At 39.8% G+C, this 21978-nt stretch overlaps 11 protein-coding genes across 11 annotated transcripts; 5 read left to right on the top strand and 6 right to left on the bottom strand. All coding sequences in view use genetic code 12, as the record gives it.

The window, feature by feature from the left end:
- Positions 1–4: 4 nt before the first annotated feature.
- RJT20DRAFT_123488 (dihydrodipicolinate synthase family protein) lies at positions 5–1134 on the bottom strand. The gene has a single exon (XM_064915960.1). The coding sequence runs from the start codon at positions 1120–1122 to the stop codon at positions 169–171; it is 954 nt and encodes a 317-aa protein (XP_064776565.1). The 5' UTR covers positions 1123–1134; the 3' UTR covers positions 5–168.
- Positions 1135–1521: 387 nt separating this feature from the next.
- On the bottom strand, positions 1522–2393 carry RJT20DRAFT_6031 (glycoside hydrolase family 88/105 protein). Its single transcript, XM_064920931.1, has one exon. The coding sequence runs from the start codon at positions 2232–2234 to the stop codon at positions 1545–1547; it is 690 nt and encodes a 229-aa protein (XP_064776564.1). The 5' UTR covers positions 2235–2393; the 3' UTR covers positions 1522–1544.
- A 564-nt stretch (positions 2394–2957) lies between these two features.
- Positions 2958–4835, top strand: RJT20DRAFT_148514 (major facilitator superfamily domain-containing protein). Its single transcript, XM_064918982.1, has 5 exons — positions 2958–3521; positions 3578–3912; positions 3982–4170; positions 4205–4376; positions 4419–4835. Exons 1-5 carry the CDS (start codon positions 3194–3196, stop codon positions 4766–4768), a joined length of 1374 nt encoding a protein of 457 aa, XP_064776563.1. The 5' UTR covers positions 2958–3193; the 3' UTR covers positions 4769–4835.
- Positions 4836–5724: 889 nt separating this feature from the next.
- Positions 5725–7245, top strand: PHO8 (Pho8p; the record flags this gene model as incomplete). The annotated part of the gene is made up of 1 exon (XM_064918902.1): positions 5725–7245. One exon carries the CDS (start codon positions 5725–5727, stop codon positions 7243–7245), a length of 1521 nt encoding a protein of 506 aa, XP_064776562.1.
- Positions 7246–7381: 136 nt separating this feature from the next.
- On the bottom strand, positions 7382–9238 carry RJT20DRAFT_137618 (DUF2264 domain-containing protein; the record flags this gene model as incomplete). Its single annotated transcript, XM_064918578.1, has 1 exon — positions 7382–9238. The coding sequence occupies one exon, from the start codon at positions 9236–9238 to the stop codon at positions 7382–7384; it is 1857 nt and encodes a 618-aa protein (XP_064776561.1).
- Positions 9239–9484: 246 nt separating this feature from the next.
- RJT20DRAFT_147050 (transcription factor domain-containing protein) lies at positions 9485–12054 on the bottom strand (the record flags this gene model as incomplete). Its single annotated transcript, XM_064918901.1, has 1 exon — positions 9485–12054. Exon 1 carries the CDS (start codon positions 11993–11995, stop codon positions 9485–9487), a length of 2511 nt encoding a protein of 836 aa, XP_064776560.1. The 5' UTR covers positions 11996–12054.
- A 591-nt stretch (positions 12055–12645) lies between these two features.
- RJT20DRAFT_147047 (Six-hairpin glycosidase) lies at positions 12646–14053 on the top strand. The gene has a single exon (XM_064918899.1). It carries the CDS (start codon positions 12658–12660, stop codon positions 13885–13887), a length of 1230 nt encoding a protein of 409 aa, XP_064776559.1. The 5' UTR covers positions 12646–12657; the 3' UTR covers positions 13888–14053.
- Positions 14054–14667: 614 nt separating this feature from the next.
- On the top strand, positions 14668–16602 carry RJT20DRAFT_6014 (general substrate transporter). The gene has a single exon (XM_064920929.1). It carries the CDS (start codon positions 14807–14809, stop codon positions 16466–16468), a length of 1662 nt encoding a protein of 553 aa, XP_064776558.1. The 5' UTR covers positions 14668–14806; the 3' UTR covers positions 16469–16602.
- A 1-nt stretch (position 16603) lies between these two features.
- Positions 16604–18389, bottom strand: RJT20DRAFT_147039 (ABC-transporter extracellular N-terminal-domain-containing protein; the record flags this gene model as incomplete). Its single annotated transcript, XM_064918898.1, has 5 exons — positions 16604–17416; positions 17478–18010; positions 18174–18234; positions 18312–18320; positions 18384–18389. The coding sequence occupies 5 exons, from the start codon at positions 18387–18389 to the stop codon at positions 16736–16738; spliced, it is 1290 nt and encodes a 429-aa protein (XP_064776557.1). The 3' UTR covers positions 16604–16735.
- Positions 18390–19764: 1375 nt separating this feature from the next.
- Positions 19765–20427, bottom strand: RJT20DRAFT_123476 (uncharacterized protein). Its single transcript, XM_064915959.1, has one exon. The coding sequence runs from the start codon at positions 20414–20416 to the stop codon at positions 19961–19963; it is 456 nt and encodes a 151-aa protein (XP_064776556.1). The 5' UTR covers positions 20417–20427; the 3' UTR covers positions 19765–19960.
- A 709-nt stretch (positions 20428–21136) lies between these two features.
- RJT20DRAFT_131673 (uncharacterized protein) lies at positions 21137–21955 on the top strand (the record flags this gene model as incomplete). Its single annotated transcript, XM_064918065.1, has 1 exon — positions 21137–21955. A coding segment is annotated over one exon (819 nt), but the record flags the coding sequence as incomplete, so codon positions are not given.
- Between the last annotated feature and the right edge of the window lie 23 nt (positions 21956–21978).

Here is a 21978-nt window from a genome sequence, read left to right as displayed (position 1 = left end):
GTATTGAAGATATACTTCTATATGGAGGGTGACGAGATTGTATTCCTTTAGGTGGGATCATTAAGCTACGGTAGTTGATACTAATAATGAGCAAAAATGAGTTCAATCTATATTTAAAAAAGTGGTTTATTCAGCAAGCTAACTAGGATTCATATCAGTATACAGATTCTACAAACTTTTCTCGACCTCTGCTAAAGCATAGAAATCTTTCTCGTAATACTTCCAGGTATCTAAGTTGACAGGTTTGCTGAGAGGAGGTCTTCCCTCCAAAACTTCTCCAATTCCATGTATCTTCTTGATTGCATACTTCACACCCACAACATTGAGTGCAGACACCATCTCATCAACTTTGGTAACCAAGTATTGCAATTCAGTCAGCTTCTTGATCTCTCCTGCTTTGTAGTACTCCAAGATCTTCAACATAGATTTTGGGAAGATTCCAGATAAACCATCAATAGCACCGTAAACACCAATTGACAATGCTGGAACTAATATTTGGCCCAATCCGGTAAAAGGTCTGAAGTTGTTTGTCTCACTAATTGTGACGTTTCTAGACAATAAAGTATAAAGGGCCATGTTATAGTGAGTCAATTTCACAGCGACTAAGTTAGGATGCTTGGACAACACTTCAAAAGTCTCTGGTTTAATCTCGGTACCATTACTCGTTCCTGGGTAGTTGTAAATGATGATTGGTAAAGCAGAGTCATCAGCGACAGCAGTGAAGTAGTCAACAATACCCTCCTGAGAGATTAAGTTGGGTCCAAAGTATCCTTGAAGTAACAAGATAGAGAAGTCAGCACCTGCATCCTTTGCGATCTTTGTCTCGGCAATAGAATCCTTAACTGAGCTTGGTGGAGCTCCTGCAATTATCTTAAAGTTTGGATCTGGAATTGCGTTTCTAAGTGTTTTAAACAAAACTGCTCTTTCGTCTCTTGTCAAATGAGGAGATTCGCCCATAGAACCAGCTACGACCACTCCATTGATGCCAGAATCGTACAACATCTGGGCATGCTTGACTTGGGAGTCCAAGTCTAATTCAAAATCGGCCCCCTTAAAGAAAGTTGGCACTGGCGAGTAAATACCTGCTCCCAACACAGCGTTCTGGCTTTGTCCGACTGTCATTCTTGAAGTATAATGTTTATAATTTAAAATGTAACAAATTATGTATGTTTCTTATTCATTTCACAATCTGGTAAACAAAAGGATTTCTCCGATTAATATAACCCTGAATCATATTGGAACATTACCCCATTCTTTCATGTTATCAAGCGCAAATTGACATCTTTTTGGTGGGGTACGCATTCTGTATTTTTGCGACTACCATTTGGTGGGGGGAAATGTGGGGTAGCGCATTTTTCAGGAGATGAAAGTTTAACCGAAGCCAATTCACACTGTATTGGTTGACTCCTAGTACGCGTTATCGTTGAAGATGAGGGAAAGAGTGTAATCGGGGAAGGTGCTAGCATAATTGTGTGTGTTTCCTGCATTCTTTGTAGTAGGTAAAATCTCATTAATTATTGACTTATATTAAACTAAGAAAAGACTTAATAATATAACCTGGAAAATTCAACTAGTGCCATCATCGCCATTGCCTGACCGTAAGGCATCGGTGTTAATGGAATATCCTTGTAGAATTGTAGAGTGTCACCCATTCCGGTACCAAAAGAAGTATTCAATAACTCTCCTTGTTGGTCGATTTGGCCAATTACTGCCTTGATAGCATTTATTCCCACAGCCTTAAATTTAGAGCTCAAATACCTCTTTCGAACAGCTTTAAGAATGCCGTATGCGAACCCTGCTGTGGCAGACGATTCCTTGTAAGAAGTGGAATCATTTAGCAAAGTGTGCCACAAGCCCGATTCATGTTGCAACTCAGCAAGCTTGGTAACTTGAGCGTTCAAGGTCTCTATCAAGTACTCTCTAAAAAAGTCGCCAGGCTCCGATTTGAGCAATTCAATAAGCTCGGGAATAACGATAGTGATCCATGAGTTTCCTCTAGCCCATAATGCACTTGCAAAGTGGTGATTTCCTTCAAATGTATAACCATGAAACCATAGTCCCGTCTTCGAATCAGTGAGGTATTTAATATTCAAAAGTACCTGCTTCTTTGCCTCGTTTACATAGCTTGGCCTATTTAAAACTAACCCAATCTTTGCCAAAGGTAATACCGTCATCATAAGTGTGTCATCCCACATCTGCTCGTGATTATCTGTAAGGTATGTTACATGCTGCATTCCTCCACATTGTGTAACTCATACATCGCCCACTCTCCCCACGAGTCGAGAAACGGCATATTTACTATTAGGTTTCTTCTCGTATACAAGAGCCAATGTTAGGAATACTGCCATAGTATTGATATTCTTCGAAGTTGAACCATCAGGACCAAACTACTGTGCTGCAAACCAATTTTCAATATTAGCTAAAATCCCAGGATTATTGGTCAATTCATAGTAATGCCACATACCATAAAGGCCTATACCATGGGTTCATTCCCAACCAGAAATCCATCCTTTAGTGTCAATAATTCTTCCATCTGGTAGCGTCAACAAGAATTACCCGCTTTCATCCTTGATTGAGATCAAGTTTATGATAAGCCTTCTAACCAATTCGTCGATTTCATCTGCTCTTACTCCATACAATTGCGATGGCATGACCGATATTTTCTTCCCAATCGAGATAATACCGAACCCCGAATCAATGCTTTGAAATAGAACATGTTTGCACTTATATGGGGCTGTAGTTATACCTTGTCCGGAGCATCTTTGGCCCGAAGTCCGAGTGGTCGATGATGGCTTTTTTAACATTAATCATTTGCCGAACCTTCTCGGTACCCGCGTATTGCAGGAAGCAGGGGTTGCGGGGCGCTAGTGGTGAAAAATATTTTATTATAGCCTTTCAAGGTACTATGGATCTATAAGGTGGAAAATAATGAAGTCTATTGGTATCAGTGGTTCAATCCCCCACCACCGCTATGAAGCCTAAGAGACTATTATATTGCCAACAATGATGTTGAAGGAAATAAAAGGCTCAACAGATGCGGAGAACAAAAGTGGATGTGGAATGTCTATATAACTACGTATAAGAGCCACAAATCAGACCCAAAAGATAGAACAACAAGAAGTTAGCCACACAGCAGCTGCCGACTTCGATCAAAAGCTACAGCACCAATTCTAGCTCTGGTAAGAATGACATAATGGACAAAGACACTAAAGCTACGGGTGTAGTTGAACACATCGAAAAGGTGGTTGGTGGAACAGATGATAGTTTGCTAGAAAATGGGGATGTCAAACACCTGAGAATCGATCACGAGATATTGGAGTATATGGAAGAAAGTGCTGTTGATATTGACGAGGAGACTAATAAGAGACTAAGAAGATTAATTAATACTAGGATCTTACCATGTATGATTGGTACATATTTTTTGCAAGCCTTGGACAAGGGAACTCTTTCCTTTGCTTCAATAATGGGTATCAGAGAAGATGCCAATTTAGTTGGTCAACAATACTCATGGTTGACTACTTGTACTTACTTGGCAGTGTTATTCTGGGAGTTACCTACGAATTGGATATTCAAAAAGTTGCAGATGTTAAAAACTTGTATTTTAATATCATAGCTTGGGGAATTGTCTTAGGATGCCATGCCCTTGGCAAACACTTCACAATATTAGTGACAGTTAGAACTTTACTTGGTTTTTTTGAATGTTGTTGTCAACCCTGTTTTATCTTACTATCATCCATGTGGTACAGGAGATCTGAACAGGCTACAATTGTTGCCCTTTGGTATATGATGAATGGTGGTCAACAAATCGCTGGAGGATTACTGTCGTATTGTTTTACTTTGATTACTGGTGCTTCATTGAGAAATTGGGAAATCTTGTTTTTAGTTTATGGCTGCATAACAGTAGTATGGGGTGTATTTATGTTATGGTGGACACCTGATTCACCTATGAAGGCCACATGCTTTTCCGAAGAAGACTAAAAGTTGATGTTGGAAAGAGTCCGCTCAAATCAAACAGGATTACAAAATCGGAAATTCAAAAAGGAGCAGGTATACGAAGCATTAAAAGATCCTCAGACCTATTGCTATTTCTTCATCCAATTATTAACTGCATTGCCAACATCGGCATTGGGAGCTTACGCGAATATCATCATTGCTTCCTTAGGGTTTAGTGTCTTACAAACGCAGTTGCTAGCCATGGTTTTAGGTGCTTGAGATATTTTTGTTGTTATCATCTGCTTGGTTGGCTTCAAAGTACAATCAGAACATTTTCTTCATGATAGGTTATTGTATACCTTCGATAGTGGGAACTGTTGTCTTGATGACAGTGGAATTCAGTGGTCTTGATGCTACATCTGAGACGTATAAGATTAGACGAGGTGCATTACTTTTTTGTTATTACCTCACTCTTTCCTTCTAAGGAGTTGCGAATATAGGATTGTCATTGCTATCAAGAAATATTGCAGGTCAATCTAAGAAGTCCTTCTGCACAGCCTTTAACTTCGTGGGTTGGGCGGCAGGTAATTGCATCGGTCCTCAAGTTTTTCTTGCTCGAGACTCGCCACGTTACCTTACTGCATTTGGTACACATATGGGCTGCTATGCTGCATTGATCTGTATCTTAATTTTTATGAGAGTTTGGTTAATGAAAGAAAATCATAGGAAGAGCAAAATGATTGAAAGTGGTTTAGCAAAAACAGACGAAGAATTGAAGCATGCGTTTGACGATCTAACTGATGTTGAAAATGTTAATTTCCGCTACAATTACTAGTGACTGTCCTAATGCTTTATCCGGTTTACTGCTATATTCAAAATGTATAGGTGAATGTATTACAACTAATTTTGAGGAGTCTAAGCGTTTAAATTTCTTAAAAAATTGTGCCTCAATAACCTTGGGGGAAATTGAGTGTGTACTGGAACATTTCTTCCCAATGTAGCGATTATTAGACTAATACAGTCATTTTCGATTTAATAATGTAGAGATCGGCTTGAGCCATAGCACTTTTTTCTTCTGTGGCCACGGAGCCGCACAAGTTCCAAATACAACTCCTAATCCGGCCAAAAGTAGTTTTGTTTGCCAAGAGTGAAAGCAAAGCTCCCTGACTGCTAAGAAATAGTGGTGTAATTGAACTACATTCTTGCCACTCCTATTATCCCCTCTACAACACACGTGTTTACCGGGTAAACGTTCTTGGGCTCTTGGAGAAAGATGTATATTGCCGAAGTTTGGATATTTCGACAATTTGCATCTTATCCTCAAATGTCGAAAATCATCGAACAGCTGGACACACTCCTTTCAAATTAGTGAACGTAGAATCCTAAAAGTTCTAAATAGAAAATTCGATCTTAAAATGACAATTCATCCAAAAGAGTGAAGATTGTATAATATAATATCCGCTAGTAGAAAGGGGAATAATATAAGAAACTTCATATGACGTTTCATATTTCCATTTTTAAAGTGCTTGAGCATTCCAAACTTTAAATTTAAGGTTGGTTCTCATTTTTTCTTGTCGCAATTATCCGATCCTCGTGGCAACTGTTGCAACTTCTAGTTGGCTGCAACTTTTCAGAATTATGCAAACCGATTTAGCAGCAGGTGGCCACAGCTACTTCCAAGGAAGTGGCAGATGAGGTATAAATAGAGGTGTTCTGTACATGTATTTAAACTCAACAAATTCGAAGTCCTCATCAATTAATTCCACAAGGCTAAGAACTTTAACTTCAACGATGCAAAACTTCATATTTCCAAAGATTTCTAACTTGTCAATTCTTGCTTTGGCAGTTTACTTGTACCTCTTTGACGCTGTTGTAGCAGCACCTGTCAATAACCAAGAGGAAGTAAAGAAGAATATCATCTTCTTGATTTCTGACGGTATGGGAGCTGCCTCATTTCAATTAGCCAGAACTTTCCGCCAAGTCCGTGACGATCTTCCATACAATGATTTATTGGAATTGGATAACCATTTGATCGGTACCTTCAGAAGTAGATCAAACAATTCTTATGTAACTGATTCAGCTGCTGCTGGTACAGCTCTTGCTACGGGCAAGAAAACGTACAACAAGGGAATTAATGTAAACCCAGAAGGTGTTCCAATTGGCTCAATCGGTGAAGCTCTCAAATTGCAAGGTTATACTACCGGAATTGTAGTAACTACTAGAGTTACCGATGCTACTCCTGCTGTTTGGGCAGCCCATGCTAAAGATAGAGCATATGAAGATACTATTGCCGAGCAATTACTTGGTGAACACCCCTTAGGTCGTGTTCCAGATTTGATTTTAGGTGGTGGAAGAACATACTTCTATCCTGACACTGAGGAAGGAGGAAGTCGTAGTGATGACAGAAATTTGATTGAAGAAGTTCAAGCTAATGGAACATGGACCTACGCAGGTAACAGAGAAGAATTTGACCAATTGCAGTTGGGAGAGAATGTTACTTTACCATTGCTAGGATTATTTGCGGACAAAGATTTTCCTTACAAAATTGATCGTAATGAATCTATATATCCAAGTTTGCTTGAGGAGACCCAAGTTGCCTTAAAAGCATTGAGCAAGGCAACAGAAGATACCGAAAAAGGTTTCTTCTTGATGGTGGAAAGCTCTAGACCTGATCACGCAGGGCATGCCAATGACGCTCAGACAATCTCCCGCGAGGTTTTGGAGTACGATGATGTAGTCCAAGAAGTTCTCAAGTTTGTTCAGGAGTCTGAGGTCGAGACAATAGTCATTTCAACCGCCGATCATGAAACTGGAGGTCTTTCTGTTTTCGGAACAAAGCCATCCCATTACCAAGCTATTCTTAATGCTACTCACTCAAGTGAATTCTTAGCTAGTGCAATTAACGATTTTAAAAACAAGAACGACGACGAAGAGTTGACAACGTTTATCACTAACACAGTCTTGGAGGAAGGCTTAGGTCTTCAAGATTATACAGAAGATGAAGTTAACAGGATCAAATCGTTGTCCAACTTTGATGATGAAGACGAGATTTTGAAACTTTCTGCCGCAATTGCGAATTTAACTAGTTCAAGAAGTTCGGTTTCGTGGGGTACTACTGGACACTCCGCCGTTGACGTTGATATTTACTCTTTCTCTAATTCCCCATACCTTACCCAAAAGATTTTGAACACCAGGGATGGCTTAGCTGGTACTCATGAAAATACCGATTTCAGTGTTTTTATCAAGTCCATTACTGGAATTGATTTAGACGAAGTCACTGATTTAATTCAGGATATCAATATTGAAAAATAATGATCTACCTCATGCTCCTTTTTCTAAACTTTCTTTCGCAACAAAGCTTTAACTTTCGAACTCTTACTTTTCCATTCCTGTTTTACTGAAAAGCAAAAGTATATATTAAAAAACGTATTTCAAAACATAATGTTATTTAAGATGTACTCGTAGAGATTGGATTGCAAGGTACAGGCTTCGCAGCTAATTTTGCCCTTTCCAAATCATTATCTGATGGTAGACTTGTATCGGTCAACCAATTATCAAACTCAAAGTCATCGCCATAAATGGGTGTCGCAAAGACTGCCGAAGAATACTTTACAGTACCTTTAGGTGGAATTGAACCGCACAATTGTGGTAACAAAACCTTGGAGTATAATATATTTGAGTTTGGCTCTGGTTCACATACATGAGACACTCTATTTCCTCCTAGGTCGACAATGCTACTGTAATCATCTTCAGAGGAGACTGTGGCGTCTGTATCTGAAGTGGTTTTCAAAACAGTAGCTTTATACAGCGATGGAATAGCAAACCCTCCCTCTCTTGTGTGGACTTCGTACTCTGTGTTATTTTTGATATAATGGATCCTTTTGTGGAAATTATCCAATGTAATAATAACGCTTTCAATTTCTATGCCTTGAACAGGCGACCATTTAGATATAAGATAGTTCGAAGATTTGAGTGGCTGATAGTAGTCTCTCACAAAGAACTCTTTTTTGTTAAAGCTAAAACCAATCATATTATCTAAATGGGCCAAAGCAAAAGTACGATGATTTGTAACAACACCAAATCCGTACCTTGTTGAGTAAGCAAATTTTGTGTACTTCTCTGTTTGGAATTCATCATTCCATGGTCCATTGATCAAAGCAGTAGTATTAAATTTCCTATGATATATTTTCATTCCAATTACTTCAAGAAATGTATCACACAACTTCAATGGTTCTATCTCGGATGTCCAAAACGGATGTGATTCTGAGACAAATAGTCCCGAAAAACCTTTGAAAGCCCAATAAGGTGACTGAGGTGCATTATAGCGTTCGGTCATTAAAGCATTCGGGTAAGAGTAACCAAGAGTTAACAATTTTGAACCAAAGAAACAGAGAGGTTGCTTGCTCCACCATTTAAGATTTCTTAAGTAGACCCCTTTCATTACTCCCCATGAAATAGGTGGCTCCTCTCTAGAATCTAAAACCAAAGGTAAAATTCCCCAAAATCCAACAGAGACAAATCTATATATCAAAGATCTTCCGTATGGTAGAGCTGATCCATCATCGGCAAACCAATGCACATACTGTTTGGAGAATAATTTGGCTCTGGAAAGGAACCTAGCACACCTTTGGGGATCATCCCTCTTTTTAAAATGAACATACACCATACTGTAAAAATGAAAAGCCACGGCATTATAGTAATCAATGCGGTGCGTCTTACCATCTCCATACCATCCATTGTCAAGATACATGGATTCTAAATCCAGCAAATACTTCACATGGCTTTCCTTATCGATACCAAAACCAAGTCTTTCCAATGCCAAGTCTATAAGAATTTTAAAGAACTTCCAGTTCGTATGACAGAACTCTTTTTTGCTTGAAATCTGCAAGTAGGTAGAGACATGGGACTTCTCGTTTTCTGAAAGGGGATCCCATAAATGCTGAGGGGTAAAGCACAAAGCAAAGGCTACTGCAGCAATATCTACTAGCCTTTGGTCGACGTCGTGAGGATAGCCCCAGAATTCTTGATGCTGGGGATTTGTTCCATTGGCGACACCCCTGCGGTAAAGATCCCAGTATTTAAAATCTCCACCACCATAAACATAAGGTACAATGCCCCAAAGTAGCCTCAGGAATCCTTCAAGCTCAGCTGCCTCGGTTGAGCATGAAGAGCCAGTTTCCGCTAATCGGACCCTGGCACCGCCAGGAGAGAAGGTGGGTACCAAAGGCTCGAATAGCTCATTGAAAGCATCTGCAACATCACTTTTACCCTTGAACTCAATATCCCGCCAAATTCTGAAGGACATTTTGCAATCGGTTAAAAAAAGTGTGCATATTACTGATTTTCATGAACGTGGAAACACTCTTCATTATATATGATGCATCAATGACAATGCCTCACCTCCCCCACCAAAAGCTCGCTCTTCTGGATCTAACGGCACCATTTCCATATTGGGATGTACATTTGCTGCGGTACGGGTATATATGAACTACAATTACAAATTTCTCCAGAGACGGGTGAAGGCTTATTGATTATCAAGTATTTTCTCTCTCTACTCCTCATACATATTTTCGCAGACTATAGACTTACGACCTAGACTTCTCTGAATGCAATTATCGATGAGTTTTCCGTATTCACGGCAAATTTGAGAATCGCAATTCTCATACTTCGTTTTGAATAAGCGCAACAACCCAACAGTGAAATGCGTGTCAGGAATTTGATTCAAAATTTGTCCATATTTGCAAAATGTTTTCGAAGCTTTTGCTAGGGTATTGTCTTCAATTTGTTGAAAATAAGCTTTCACTTCTTTCAAATAAGAATACCCATTAATCCTTGCCGGAAAGCTCTCATGAGCTATTCCAAAAGTAACATCTGAAAGTGGTTCATCACAATTACGCAATAAGGGTGAATAGTAGTCTGCCTCGGGACCATAAAGGCAATAATTGTAGCCCCATATTAGGAAAAGAGAAGATGAAACAATATTCGGTCTGTAGAAGATTGGGTCAGTATTAGGGTCGTAGGAAATTATCTCACCAGTATTTTTGTCAAAAAGAAGCTCAATCAATAGTAAGTATGCATGAACAATGGAGATATCACCTTCTGGAGAATTCGCCCATTTATAGACTCTCTCTCTCACTGCCTCGTAGTCACTGGTATCAGCCTTTACGTTCATTCGAGTAGGGGACCCTGCAAATATAATACAGTCATATTGGGACAATCTTAAGAATGCTTGCGAGATATGGTAAACAGCAAATTTGCAGGTATGATCATTCATCTTTGCCAAACAACTTGCCAGAATATCAGGCGGGCAATAGAATGCTTTGTTTAAGCTGCAACACGATTCCTCGCATAGACTATCATACCAGAAGTCTAGAGCTGAAAGTAACTCATTTTTCCAGGTCGAACGTAGGTTTTGCCAGTGTAGTGCTTTAATATGCATATAGTACTGTTCAATCTGAAATACTAAACTTATGAGCCCAGCAAGCAATATCCTATTGTTCAATGATGAAACTTCAAAATCTCTTTTTCTAAGGGTGTCAGTTAACATAGTTAAGAACTTCCGGTTGTCCATCAGTTGGTTGTTATTTCCATTGTCAACTTTTACTCTTTCCCACAATTCGTCAGAGCATGGTGATGGTAACTTGATATGGTTTGGGAATATAATAGTGTTATGGCCGAATATAATTGCATGGTATGTATCAACTACAAAAGCCATGAATGCACATCTCTTAAGAGATTCCATTTCTACCCAGTTTTCCCAAACGTCAATGTCGCCAAGTGATTTATCTTGATAGAACATCCGTGATGGGTCTCCTCCAAGTAATGGACTTCGCCTCAACAATTCAATCTTTAAACCATGATTCAAATTTGCCCTTCTATGTAATCTCCTGTTGGAGCAGGTTATTTCATAGCATTCTAAAATCAATAAACTTTGAATCATCCAAGCGGTGACTGTAGGGAGGTATTCACATTCTGAGGTTATGTGCCATCTTAATGGTTGCACTATCTCTTCTGCTAGTCTCTTGACCGCTAATTTTGTTTGTGGATCCTGGCAATCACGAGAAAATAGGGAAGCTCCAATGGCAATCATACTGAGAAGCAATGCCGGTTTAGCCATCTCTGTTGAGAATGTAGGTTTATGAATAATAGGAAATTGGGGATGATATATGCCCCAGAACCATTCCAAGTAATTCTCGATGCGATCTATGCTAAAATATTCATTAGACAAAAGACTTGGAACGATAGCAACAAGCTCCACTCTTGTATGCTTTGAAATGGTACTTTGAGAAGTAGAATATTGGAAGTTAGGAGTACCATATAGTAACTCCTTAAATGAAGATGTTGGTGAATAGTAGAAGAATCTGGTGGGATCTCGGTTGTCTTCTTGCAACAACCATTCAATAGAGTCTATGGAGTTGTAGAAACCATTGAAGTTCTCTCCTGTGTTTGACTCAAAAGTAGTTTCACCCTTGTTGAGATCACTCTCATTGACATTTTGAATATTGGATATATCAGATCTAACTAAATCACCAAGGGATCTTTGAGTAACTTGCTTCAGGTTAATATCTTCACCAGTATTGTTTATGACATAATCGATACTGAACTTATCATTACTAGGAGAAGGCAGCGAACCAAGCAGTGATTTAACACCTAGCGAATGATTAGAACAGTGGTCTTCAAGAGACCCTTCGGAACTGATGCTCAGTCTATAGATATTTGCTGTGCTGTTTCCCGATCTATAACCAATCATCCCATTGGCAACAGATGTAGGAGTGTAAACTTCGGCGAATTGGATGTCCCTTTTAACTAGAGACTGTTTTCGTTCTTGCTTTGTTACATGTCGATTGAAATGCTTGGTCATGACATCCTTACGGACAAAAGTCTTCGCACATCCGTACCATGAGCACTTAAAGAACTCTTCTGCATCATGGTTCCTCTTGTGCCTTAAGAGGTGATCTGATCTCATGAATGCTTTTGTGCAACCAGGTTCGCCACATACATAACTATCACTAGTTCTTTCTTTAGCCGTCCTGGCTTTCTTCAATGAAGGTTGCTCTACCATCTCTTAAGGGTCCTCTAAACATACTAGTAGTGCATAAGAAGTGTAATATTCAATTGTTCTCTGGGGAAGACATTCTCCACCATTCTTCTACCTTCAAGATCTGGACCGTAAGCCTTCTGGCCATCCTGCAGAATGATCCAGCATGAATTGTATGCCTGCTCATTTGCGAAATGTGGGGCAAACGGATTTTCAAGAGTCCCCCACTCCCCCACCAAAAATCTTACTAGTTTAGTAACTTGAAGATCGATTCCGCGTGTCACCAAAGATATTCTAATCAAGTCAAATAGAGTTAGGTACAAACCAGAGAATTGCACTGCCGAGATTTCCACCGCCACTTTGTCACTGAATAAACAAAACTTCAGGGAAAGTGATTCACTAAGTGAGTAGGATCGTAGTGGCACTCAAATACCCCGATATCCAAGGCTTGAAACCAAGTGTTGGAATCTACATCATTTTAACATCAGTCTAGCCACTCCAAAATAAAACGATCTCTCCGTCTCGACCCCCGCGTTTTTCGCTTCCTATTTAGGAAAGGGCGGCAGATTGTGAATCAAAGCTTTGCAATAGACACTCCTTGAATTATAAATAGGGCAAAGCGGCTGCAACAATCCAATTAGATGATTTTTCGAAGAACCGGCAATAAAGAAACAGTTCACTCAAAAATGAAAGAAAGCGAATTACTATTAAGAGAAATACAAGAGGCTCTCTTCTCAGAATCTACAGTGGCTAAAATTTGGGGTGTTGCATCTAGTACTTTGGATTCCAGTAGCCCACCCACTAAGACGCCTGAGTACTCCGATGGTAGGTACCATTTTAGAGATATTGATCATTGGACCGCCGGATTTTTTTCAGGTTCAGTGGCTGCATTAATAGAAAGGCAAACAAAGTATCCGAGCAAATTTCCAAGTGCCAAAATCCATCCTCTCAAATTGGAATTCGCTTCAAAGTGGTGGGCTGAAGGATTGGTTGCGCAAGCTCCCAGAACTGATACTCATGATTTAGGGTTCATCATAGAGCCAACATTCCGGAGAGAGTTTGAACAATCTAAGAGCGAAAAGGCGTTAAATTGCTTGAGAACGGCTGCAAAATCTCTAGCTAGTCGATTTGACGAAAGGGTGGGAGTAATTAGAAGCTGGGATACGACGGAAAACAAAAGACACGCCTTTGAGGACAAAAATAAGGACTTTCTTGTAATAATTGATAATATGTGCAATTTGAATATGCTCTACTATGTGGCAAGTATTACAGGTGATTTATCATTATCGACAATTGCGACCACACATGCAGACAATACTCTAAAGAACCACTTCAGAGAAGCCGAATGGTCAAGTTATCATGTGGTGAACTACGATGTCCATACAGGATTACCTAGAGCTAAATTCACACACCAAGGTTACAGTGACGAGAGTACTTGGGCGAGAGGTCAAGCTTGGGCTATACTAGGTTTTGCTGAGACCTATTTATGGACCAAGCAATCAAAATTTTTGCAAGCAGCAATATCAATTGCAGAAGTATTTTCTTCGAAGCTACCAGCAGATGGAGTGCCTCCTTGGGATTTCGATGCGCCTGACAAGGACCGCAAAGATGCTTCTGCTGCAATGATATCTGCACTTGGCTTCATCAAGATATTTGAAGCAACTAAGAATGAACAATTCTTGACTAATGGCCTCAAGCTTGTTCGAGACACAATCTCCCTTTCCTTGACTAACCAGTCCAAAATAGACTCCCACGGAGACGTCACTTTCGGTGAATACGATACAATCTTGAAAGATTCAACTATCAATAATAACCCCGATACCTACGAGAGGTTGGTTGATCATGGTTTAGTTTATGCAGACTATTACTTTTTAACTATCGGAAACAAACTTCTAGAACTAGGTTTATATATATAATTATCAATAAACCCCAATTCAGAAAGAACCTAACCTTGTGAAATCATTCTAAGGTAAGACAGGGTGACCTTTGTGTTACACCTATTGCCATAGACTCAATATAAGGTACATTTGCGCCCAAGATTACCACAATTCTCGGTGATTCAAGAAAACTGAAATAAAGTAGCTGGAGATCTCCTTATGTCAGTTCTCGTCCATTTTAATAGAAGTTCATATGTAGCCAAACATAACCAAACTCTCCTATAACCTAGTGCAATTATCTAGCGAATGCTTTGGCATTTTGCCATATAATTATTTATGGATTAGAATTTATACAACGTTACATATTTTTCTCGTCATTATTTATCCGTAATAATATTTTTCATTTCACCGAGCTTACGTTACTCCAGATTGTTATGAAATGCACGGCGGGGAATCCAATATTTTACCCGCCACTCATCTCATATTCATTTGGAGGAAAATTTACTCACCTACTTTCCTAGTTAGGGTCTCCCCTCTTGCCAAGAATGTACATCTTTACGAGTGACCCCTGTAATCGAAAAGATCACTTCTGTACTCCTCACATTATGGCGGACGTCCACTATGGGTATATTACCCAAAGAAATCAAATTTTGGTGGTCACTACGTGTGAATTATTTTAGAGTTCGGTGGAGGACAAAAAATCTGCTTTCCCCACAATGAAGAGTTATTTTACAATAACTTAAATGTTCACTTCGGAAAATCGAAGAGCTCCCACCAAATTTGTTATTGGAATAGATCCGTTTTAGGATTGACAAAGAAGGATTACTGAAAATGATTGATATTCAGGAACTTTGTTTAATGTTGGAGCCAATTATGTCCTCACTCCGAAAATTATATATAAGAATGTTTGAAGACTCCATCAAGAAAAAGGAACTTCTGTTTAATAACAATAGCCGATATGAAATTGGATTCCAAAAACAACACTTTTCATATCGAGGCAGACGTGAACCTGGATTCAAATGACGAAAATGCTGAATTTCTCACATTAGAGAATGTTACACCGAAGCTTGAGAAACCATGGTGGCGATATGGCCATCTAGTGCAGCTCAATATTTTCCTTTTGGGTGGTATTTTGGCGCAAGTTACATCAGGATATGATGGTTCCATGATGAACTCGTTGCAGTCACTTCCTAGTTGGCAACAATACTTCAATCACCCATCTGGATCTATCCTTTCGACTATGAGTAATGGTATTGCCATTGGAACATTGATTACTATCCCTGTTGCATGGTGGTTGTGTGACTACTTTGGAAGAAGAAAGACCGTTATATTGGGATGTGCAGTAGTAATCCTAGGTGCAATTATTCAAGGGTGTGCCAAAAACTTTGGTATGTTCACAGGGGCAAGAATATTATTAGGTGTTGGTTCATGTCTCTCATCAGCTGCTGCTTCTCCATTATTGGCAGAAACGGCTTATCCATCCCAAAGAGCTATGGTTACTGCTTTGTTGGTGGCATCGTGGCCATTAGGGTCATTTACGGCAGCTCTAGTAACTTGGGGACCCTACCATTCATCAATGAAGACCAACAATTGGTCCTGGCGGTTGCCTTCTCTTTTGCAATGTTTTTTTCCTGCAATTCAATTAGTTATAGCCTTTTTTGGCCCAGAATCCCCAAGATGGTTGATCAGCAAAGGTCACGAGGACAAGGCATTAGCCATTTTCGTTAAATACCATGCTGGAGGCGATGAAAGTTCCAAGTTAGTAGCTTACGAAATGGCGGAAATTAAGACTATAATTGAACAGGAGAGAATTCAAATGAAAAATAAGTTTGCAGAGTGGTTTAAATCTAAACAGAGAGTGAGACGCTTTTTTATTGTATGTGCTGTTCCGGCAATGGCACAGCTTTGCGGCAATGCTCTTACTTCTTATTACTTACCAATTGTGTTAAAGAATATTGGAATCTCGAACCCAAACGATCAGCTCAAGATCAATATTGGTTTAACTGTTTACGGTCTAGTGTGGTCAGTTTCTGTTGGTTCAAATGTGAATAGGTTTCCCAGAAGAGTCATGTTTATTGGAGGGTATATTCTCATGTGTATTGCATATGTTATTTGGACCGCTCTATCTGCTGTAAACCAGCAACAGAACTTTGAGAACAAGGGATTGGGAAAGGGTGTTGTAGCTATGATATTCTTGTTCACTGGGTTCTACCATATTGTTTCTCCTGTTGGCCTGACTTATGTAATGGAAGTTGCCCCCTTCCATTTACGTGCACAAGCTTCCACCATTTATCAGCTATCTGGTAATATCATTGGATTCTTCAATAACTATGTGAATAACATTGCTATGGTTGCTATCACTTGGAGATATTATATTGTTTGGTGTGTTTGGCTTGTTGTCCAAATGAATATTGTTTATTGGATATTTCCCGAAACTAGGGGCCTTGGATTGGAAGAAGTAGCACAAGTATTCGGAGAGGATGTATCTGCTGGATATAGTGCTGGTGATACTGCTCTCAGATATGGTTTGGATGTGGCCTTGAAACCTTCAATCTCCCATGAAGAGAGTGTTGATCACGATTTATCGAAGCAGGAGTCTCCTGAGGTATCCACAAAATAATTAAATAGGATTTCAATTATGTAATATCTGTGAGTCTTCTGTTGGTACGCTTGAAACCTTGAGTCTCTCTGAACTAAATACTCTATTCAATATGTACTGCTCTACTAGCATATTTCCCTACAATATTGGTAGTTTATAAGGTTTTCTAAGATTATATACGATGTCTAAATACTTGACTTACCTCCGGTTAAAATAATAGTATAATACTCAATATTCAGCAACATGTTCATTGATATAATTGATTCAGGTATCATTGATAAAATCGAGTCACTTTGCTATTTTTCTCTTTTCTCTGGTTCCCTTTGGAACCCTGGATAACCAATATAAGAAAAACGATAATCCTATATTAGCTGCAATAAAGCAGATGAATATGCCAAAATTGCGCCATCTTTCTGAATATATGGAATCAACGGAAGTGAGAAAATCATTGGTGTATTTCATTGAGCAGTAAGAACATTCTGAAGTAGAATCTGGTTCAAGCAAGTAACCTCCTGCAATCTTTATGTAATAACCCATGAATGCTGCACAAGTAGTACCACTTGGAGCTAAAAACAGAACCAACTCTTCAGGTTTACAAACTACTGTCGTATTGGCTAATCCAGCGGACAACAGTGCTTGAATTAGATAGGTAAGCGGGTTACATCTGTACATGAAGATCCAATTGCCAACCATAGTATTTCTGGTATGCAGTAAGCCATACGTTTTCATGTATACATCTGCTAAGTGCTTTGCGTATGCTTCTCTCTCAACTCCTTCTCCTCTGTTTTGAGGAGTACTTAGTCTAGATGCAAATTCCAAAGTGTCACCAACAGTCAAATGGGGGAAGTGAATGTCAGATTCTGATGAATAAATAACGTTACCTCGGTAGTTCTTTCTGATCTCTTCAGGAGTTAAACCATCGTAAACAATTTTCGATTCATCACCTATACTAAAGCCGTATTTTTTCGGCTGCGATTGTCTTCAATAGAGTTGAACAACAAGATCCTGGTCTTCCCAAAACCACAGTCACCTCGCCCGGTTTCATGAGGGCATCCATTGATTTCAAGATGTCAAAATAATTCGAAGGATCCGCTTTCAGGAAAGAAAGTTTTAGCCTTTCCACCTGTTTCCAAATAGCATTCAATACCGTGGGTTTGTAGTCGGCACTCGATAGAAGTCCATAGGCGCGCAAATCTCTATAAGCAATCCCGAATTTGGAAGGTTTATAGTAATCTGGATCAGAATCTTGTAGTTTTCTTAAATTCTTTATCCAAGCATTTGCACTAAATGAAGGGATGTTTGGATCTAATTCTGGATACGTATTTGAGTCAAGAAATGGAGTTTCTCTCGGCACCTCTGACATATGGGTTAAATACTTCTTCAAACCTTCAGAATCAAGTTGATAATCTTCGATGTTGGATGCTTTGGTCAAAATTCTAGCTAATTCCTGAACATTATCTTGTGTTTCTTCGGTGAATCCGTGGTACTCGTTTAAAGAGGAATTATCACTTTGTTCTATATTAATTGAATTGGTCGCCTTTTCTTCCATTTCAATAATTTCCACTTTATTTGGTTCCAGAGTTAGCAAATCTAAACTAATTATTTTGATATTCTCCTGGTTATCCTAGAGAGAGTTTTCTGCTACTTGTATGTGTTCAAAGCCAAACTAGTAAACTCAAAGGTTGCAAAATACGATGCTCCAGCCGTTGCTAGCAGTGCAACGAACCGGTATTCAGCATTTCAACCTTCCGATCACTACGGACTTTACCAAAATGTGTGCACAGATCCTGTATAAAATAGAACAAGTAATGTTTTATAGAGATACCAATAATTTATGGGCACAAGGGTTTTTGAAATGGCTTACTTCCATGTGCTGCGGTACGGGTATTCTACGACAATGCTGCGGTACGAGTCTTCTATTTTTGAAATGGCTTACTTCCATGTGGGAAGGAACCGGAACTTACACATACCGAATGTGCCGAACTAAACACTATACATTTGGAATACGGACTACCCTGCTACGTTATTTGATTGGTGATGACCAAGGATGAAGTCCCTTGGCATAAGCGATAGTAACATTATGAATTGTAAATCAGTAAACGCCGTGCATCTCGGTGGAACTCTACTTACCTTCTTTTAAATGAGCCTACGAACAGGAAGAACCTGGGTTGAATAGTTTTTGGGATCTTCTTGGCTTATCATTGTTATGCTAAGGTATATTTCTTCGCAACGGTATCAATGGCAATGTATCAAAATGCTATTCTTAGTTAGAATATGGTCGGAAACAGTAATTTGGTACGTGAAAGACTGGAATCGTGTCTAATTTCGAAATATCACCTGCATGTTGCCATTTCCGTCTTGTCGCGGAGATTGTCACATTTAATATAAGTTGTGCTTGGTTTTAGGATGAGTAAGGTACCTAAGGCTAGTTCCGTGTCTCTAGAATAGAAAAAATACTTGCACGTGATTATTTCCGTTTTAGCACGGAGATAACCTGCTGGAGCCAATTGTATTCTCGGAGTCTTGGCTGCTGTAGGGTGCCGAACTTTTAATTTACCAATTGCTTGCATAAATCACGGTAATGAATAAGTCGATTAAGCTTTCTGAGATTTGGATTACAATGAATATGCTTTTGGCACTGAAGAGAAGTGACCCATGAAAACATGACAATTGCTGTGAGATGTGGAATGCAGTTCATAAGCGCCTACATAGCGTAGGCTCTTTTCATGAGATGGTAGACTGTGACAAAGAGGCAAAGGTCCTCTCAACTTCTGTCAAACATTCAAAATTTGGATACAGCTCCGTCAATATCACGCCAATAACACGACCGAAGAACTCCCTTATCTGTGAACACCTAACATATGGAGTTATTTAATCGCAATAGTAATAATTGATATTACCTAAGTCTCTTTGCAACTGCGAGTATCTCCGATCAAGCATTGGTGGGTAGAAAAGTATCCGCCATGCAGAGAACAATAGCAGACAACATACCTTCAAGGCTCGCTTTTTTAGGGTGGAGTCAATTCCTTTCATGTCATATGGAACAAAATATCAACCCAATGTGTCAATGAAGATCCTGGTGTTATTTTTTTTTGTGCATATTTTCACAGTAGGAACTTGAAAATGCAGGAAAACAACAAGCGTACAGGATTAGATCAACAAACTAGTCCTACATGTAAGATATCGTAAATTTTGATATAAATTGGTTTACAATGCACGCTTGTCAACATCAACTTCATGCTGTGTTAGTTTGATGTTGGCTTCAATCTCAGTCAATATCTCATCAACTATTACTGCTCTGTCTTCATCATAATTAACTTTTAATTCTTCATCAGCAGCTAAGCTAATCGACACGAGGATGGTGGATGCGATCCGATTTTTTTTACATGGCTTCATTTATTACCTACTTCTAACTATTGTTGGCTTTTTAATTGATGAATTTATCGGGAAATTGGATTAGATCAACAAACTAGTCCTACATGTAAGATATCGTAAATTTTGATATAAATTGGTTTACAATGCACGCTTGTCAACATCAACTTCATGCTGTGTAAGTTTGATGTTGGCTTCAATCTCAGTCAATATCTCATCAACTATTACTGCTCTTTCTTCATCATAATTAACTTTTAATTCTTCATCAGCAGCTGCATCATCAACTGCAGCTTGTAAGGTGTAATAGTCTGGTATCAAGTGTTCATCAGGAAATGTTCCACTGATGATGACATAATTACCACGACCATCAATACTGTAATATTCTACTCCTACCTTGTAAACCACGCCCATAGCCACTGCCAGGATGATATCTGTGATATCTGTTAAATTGCAGGGATCCTTAACTTCAAGTTGTCTACAGACTTGAGCTACGCTCACGTTCTTCTCTAAATTTTCGATTTTCAGTGCCATAACAGCTGTCATTAAAATACAGATATTAATAAAATATGTGATAAAACTAGCTGTTCCTCGCATCATTGAATTTAGTTTGTAAAAAAGAGGAAAAAAAGTGTCACTGAGTATTTTTCTCACTGGTGGAGTTTGCCAATTTATATATTCGTAGTGCAAAGATGGAGCGTGTTGCATGTCGCGGCGAGCAAGCAATCATACTGTAGTGGTTCCGATGCGGTACGGATAAACTTCTTCTACAGGATGGAACAAATTCGCATTAACCCATCGCGATTTTGTAATTTTGGATCCGACTGGCCCAGAAATGAAGCCGAAAGGAGTGACAAGTCAGGCCATTTTTTGGAGACTCAAGCGCATTTTATACTTCAATATGTCTTCCCCCTTTTCGTGGAAACTTGGCATTTTTAGAAGGAGATACCACAATAGGATTGGATAAATCCAATTGCGATAGACATTCATGTAAAAATTACCAGGGGGTGCAATTTCGCACCTCTTGGAACGGGCTATGTTCGCTATGACCGCGCGAAGCTCACTTGACGAAACATTACTGCAGTCAAACCACATATATTTTGGTTTGGTAAGAAATTCAACAGAGGCAATATGTAAATGCAATACAACACAACTTAACAAATATGAAAAGTGGCAAATATGATTTAATGCAATTAAATCATTTTTAATCGCATGTGCACTACATGCATACACGAGCCGCAGCGCTTCTACAGTATTTTCTACACAATGTTTACCACTCCCCCTTCTCAATAATATCTGCGGTACGGGTCTTCTACGACAATGCTGCGGTACGGGTCTTCTACGACAATGCTGCGGTACGGGTCTTCTACGACAATGCTGCGGTACGGGTCTTCTACGACAATGCTGCGGTACGGGTCTTCTACGACAATGCTGCGGTACGGGTCTTCTACGACAATGCTGCGGTACGGGTCTTCTACGACAATGCTGCGGTACGGGTCTTCTACGACAATGCTGCGGTACGGGTCTTCTACGACAATGCTGCGGTACGGGTCTTCTACGACAATGCTGCGGTACGGGTCTTCTACGACAATGCTGCGGTACGGGTCTTCTACGACAATGCTGCGGTACGGGTCTTCTACGACAATTGCTGCGGTACGGGTCTTCTACGACAATGCTGCGGTACGGGTCTTCTACGACAATGCTGCGGTACGGGTCTTCTACGACAATGCTGCGGTACGGGTCTTCTACGACAATGCTGCGGTACGGGTCTTCTACGACAATGCTGCGGTACGGGTCTTCTACGACAATGCTGCGGTACGGGTCTTCTACGACAATGCTGCGGTACGGGTCTTCTACGACAATGCTGCGGTACGGGTCTTCTACGACAATGCTGCGGTACGGGTCTTCTACGACAATGCTGCGGTACGGGTCTTCTACGACAATGCTGCGGTACGGGTCTTCTACGACAATGCTGCGGTACGGGTCTTCTACGACAATGCTGCGGTACGGGTCTTCTACGACAATGCTGCGGTACGGGTCTTCTACGACAATGCTGCGGTACGGGTCTTCTACGACAATGCTGCGGTACGGGTCTTCTACGACAATGCTGCGGTACGGGTCTTCTACGACAATGCTGCGGTACGGGTCTTCTACGACAATGC

This window comes from Scheffersomyces xylosifermentans (assembly GCF_036884685.1).
Source record: "Scheffersomyces xylosifermentans strain CBS 12540 chromosome Unknown RJT20scaffold_1, whole genome shotgun sequence".
In the NCBI taxonomy this organism is placed as follows: domain Eukaryota; kingdom Fungi; phylum Ascomycota; class Pichiomycetes; order Serinales; family Debaryomycetaceae; genus Scheffersomyces; species Scheffersomyces xylosifermentans.
The sequence above is the reverse complement of the archived record's forward strand: the minus strand, read 5'-3'. Positions and strand labels throughout refer to the sequence as shown.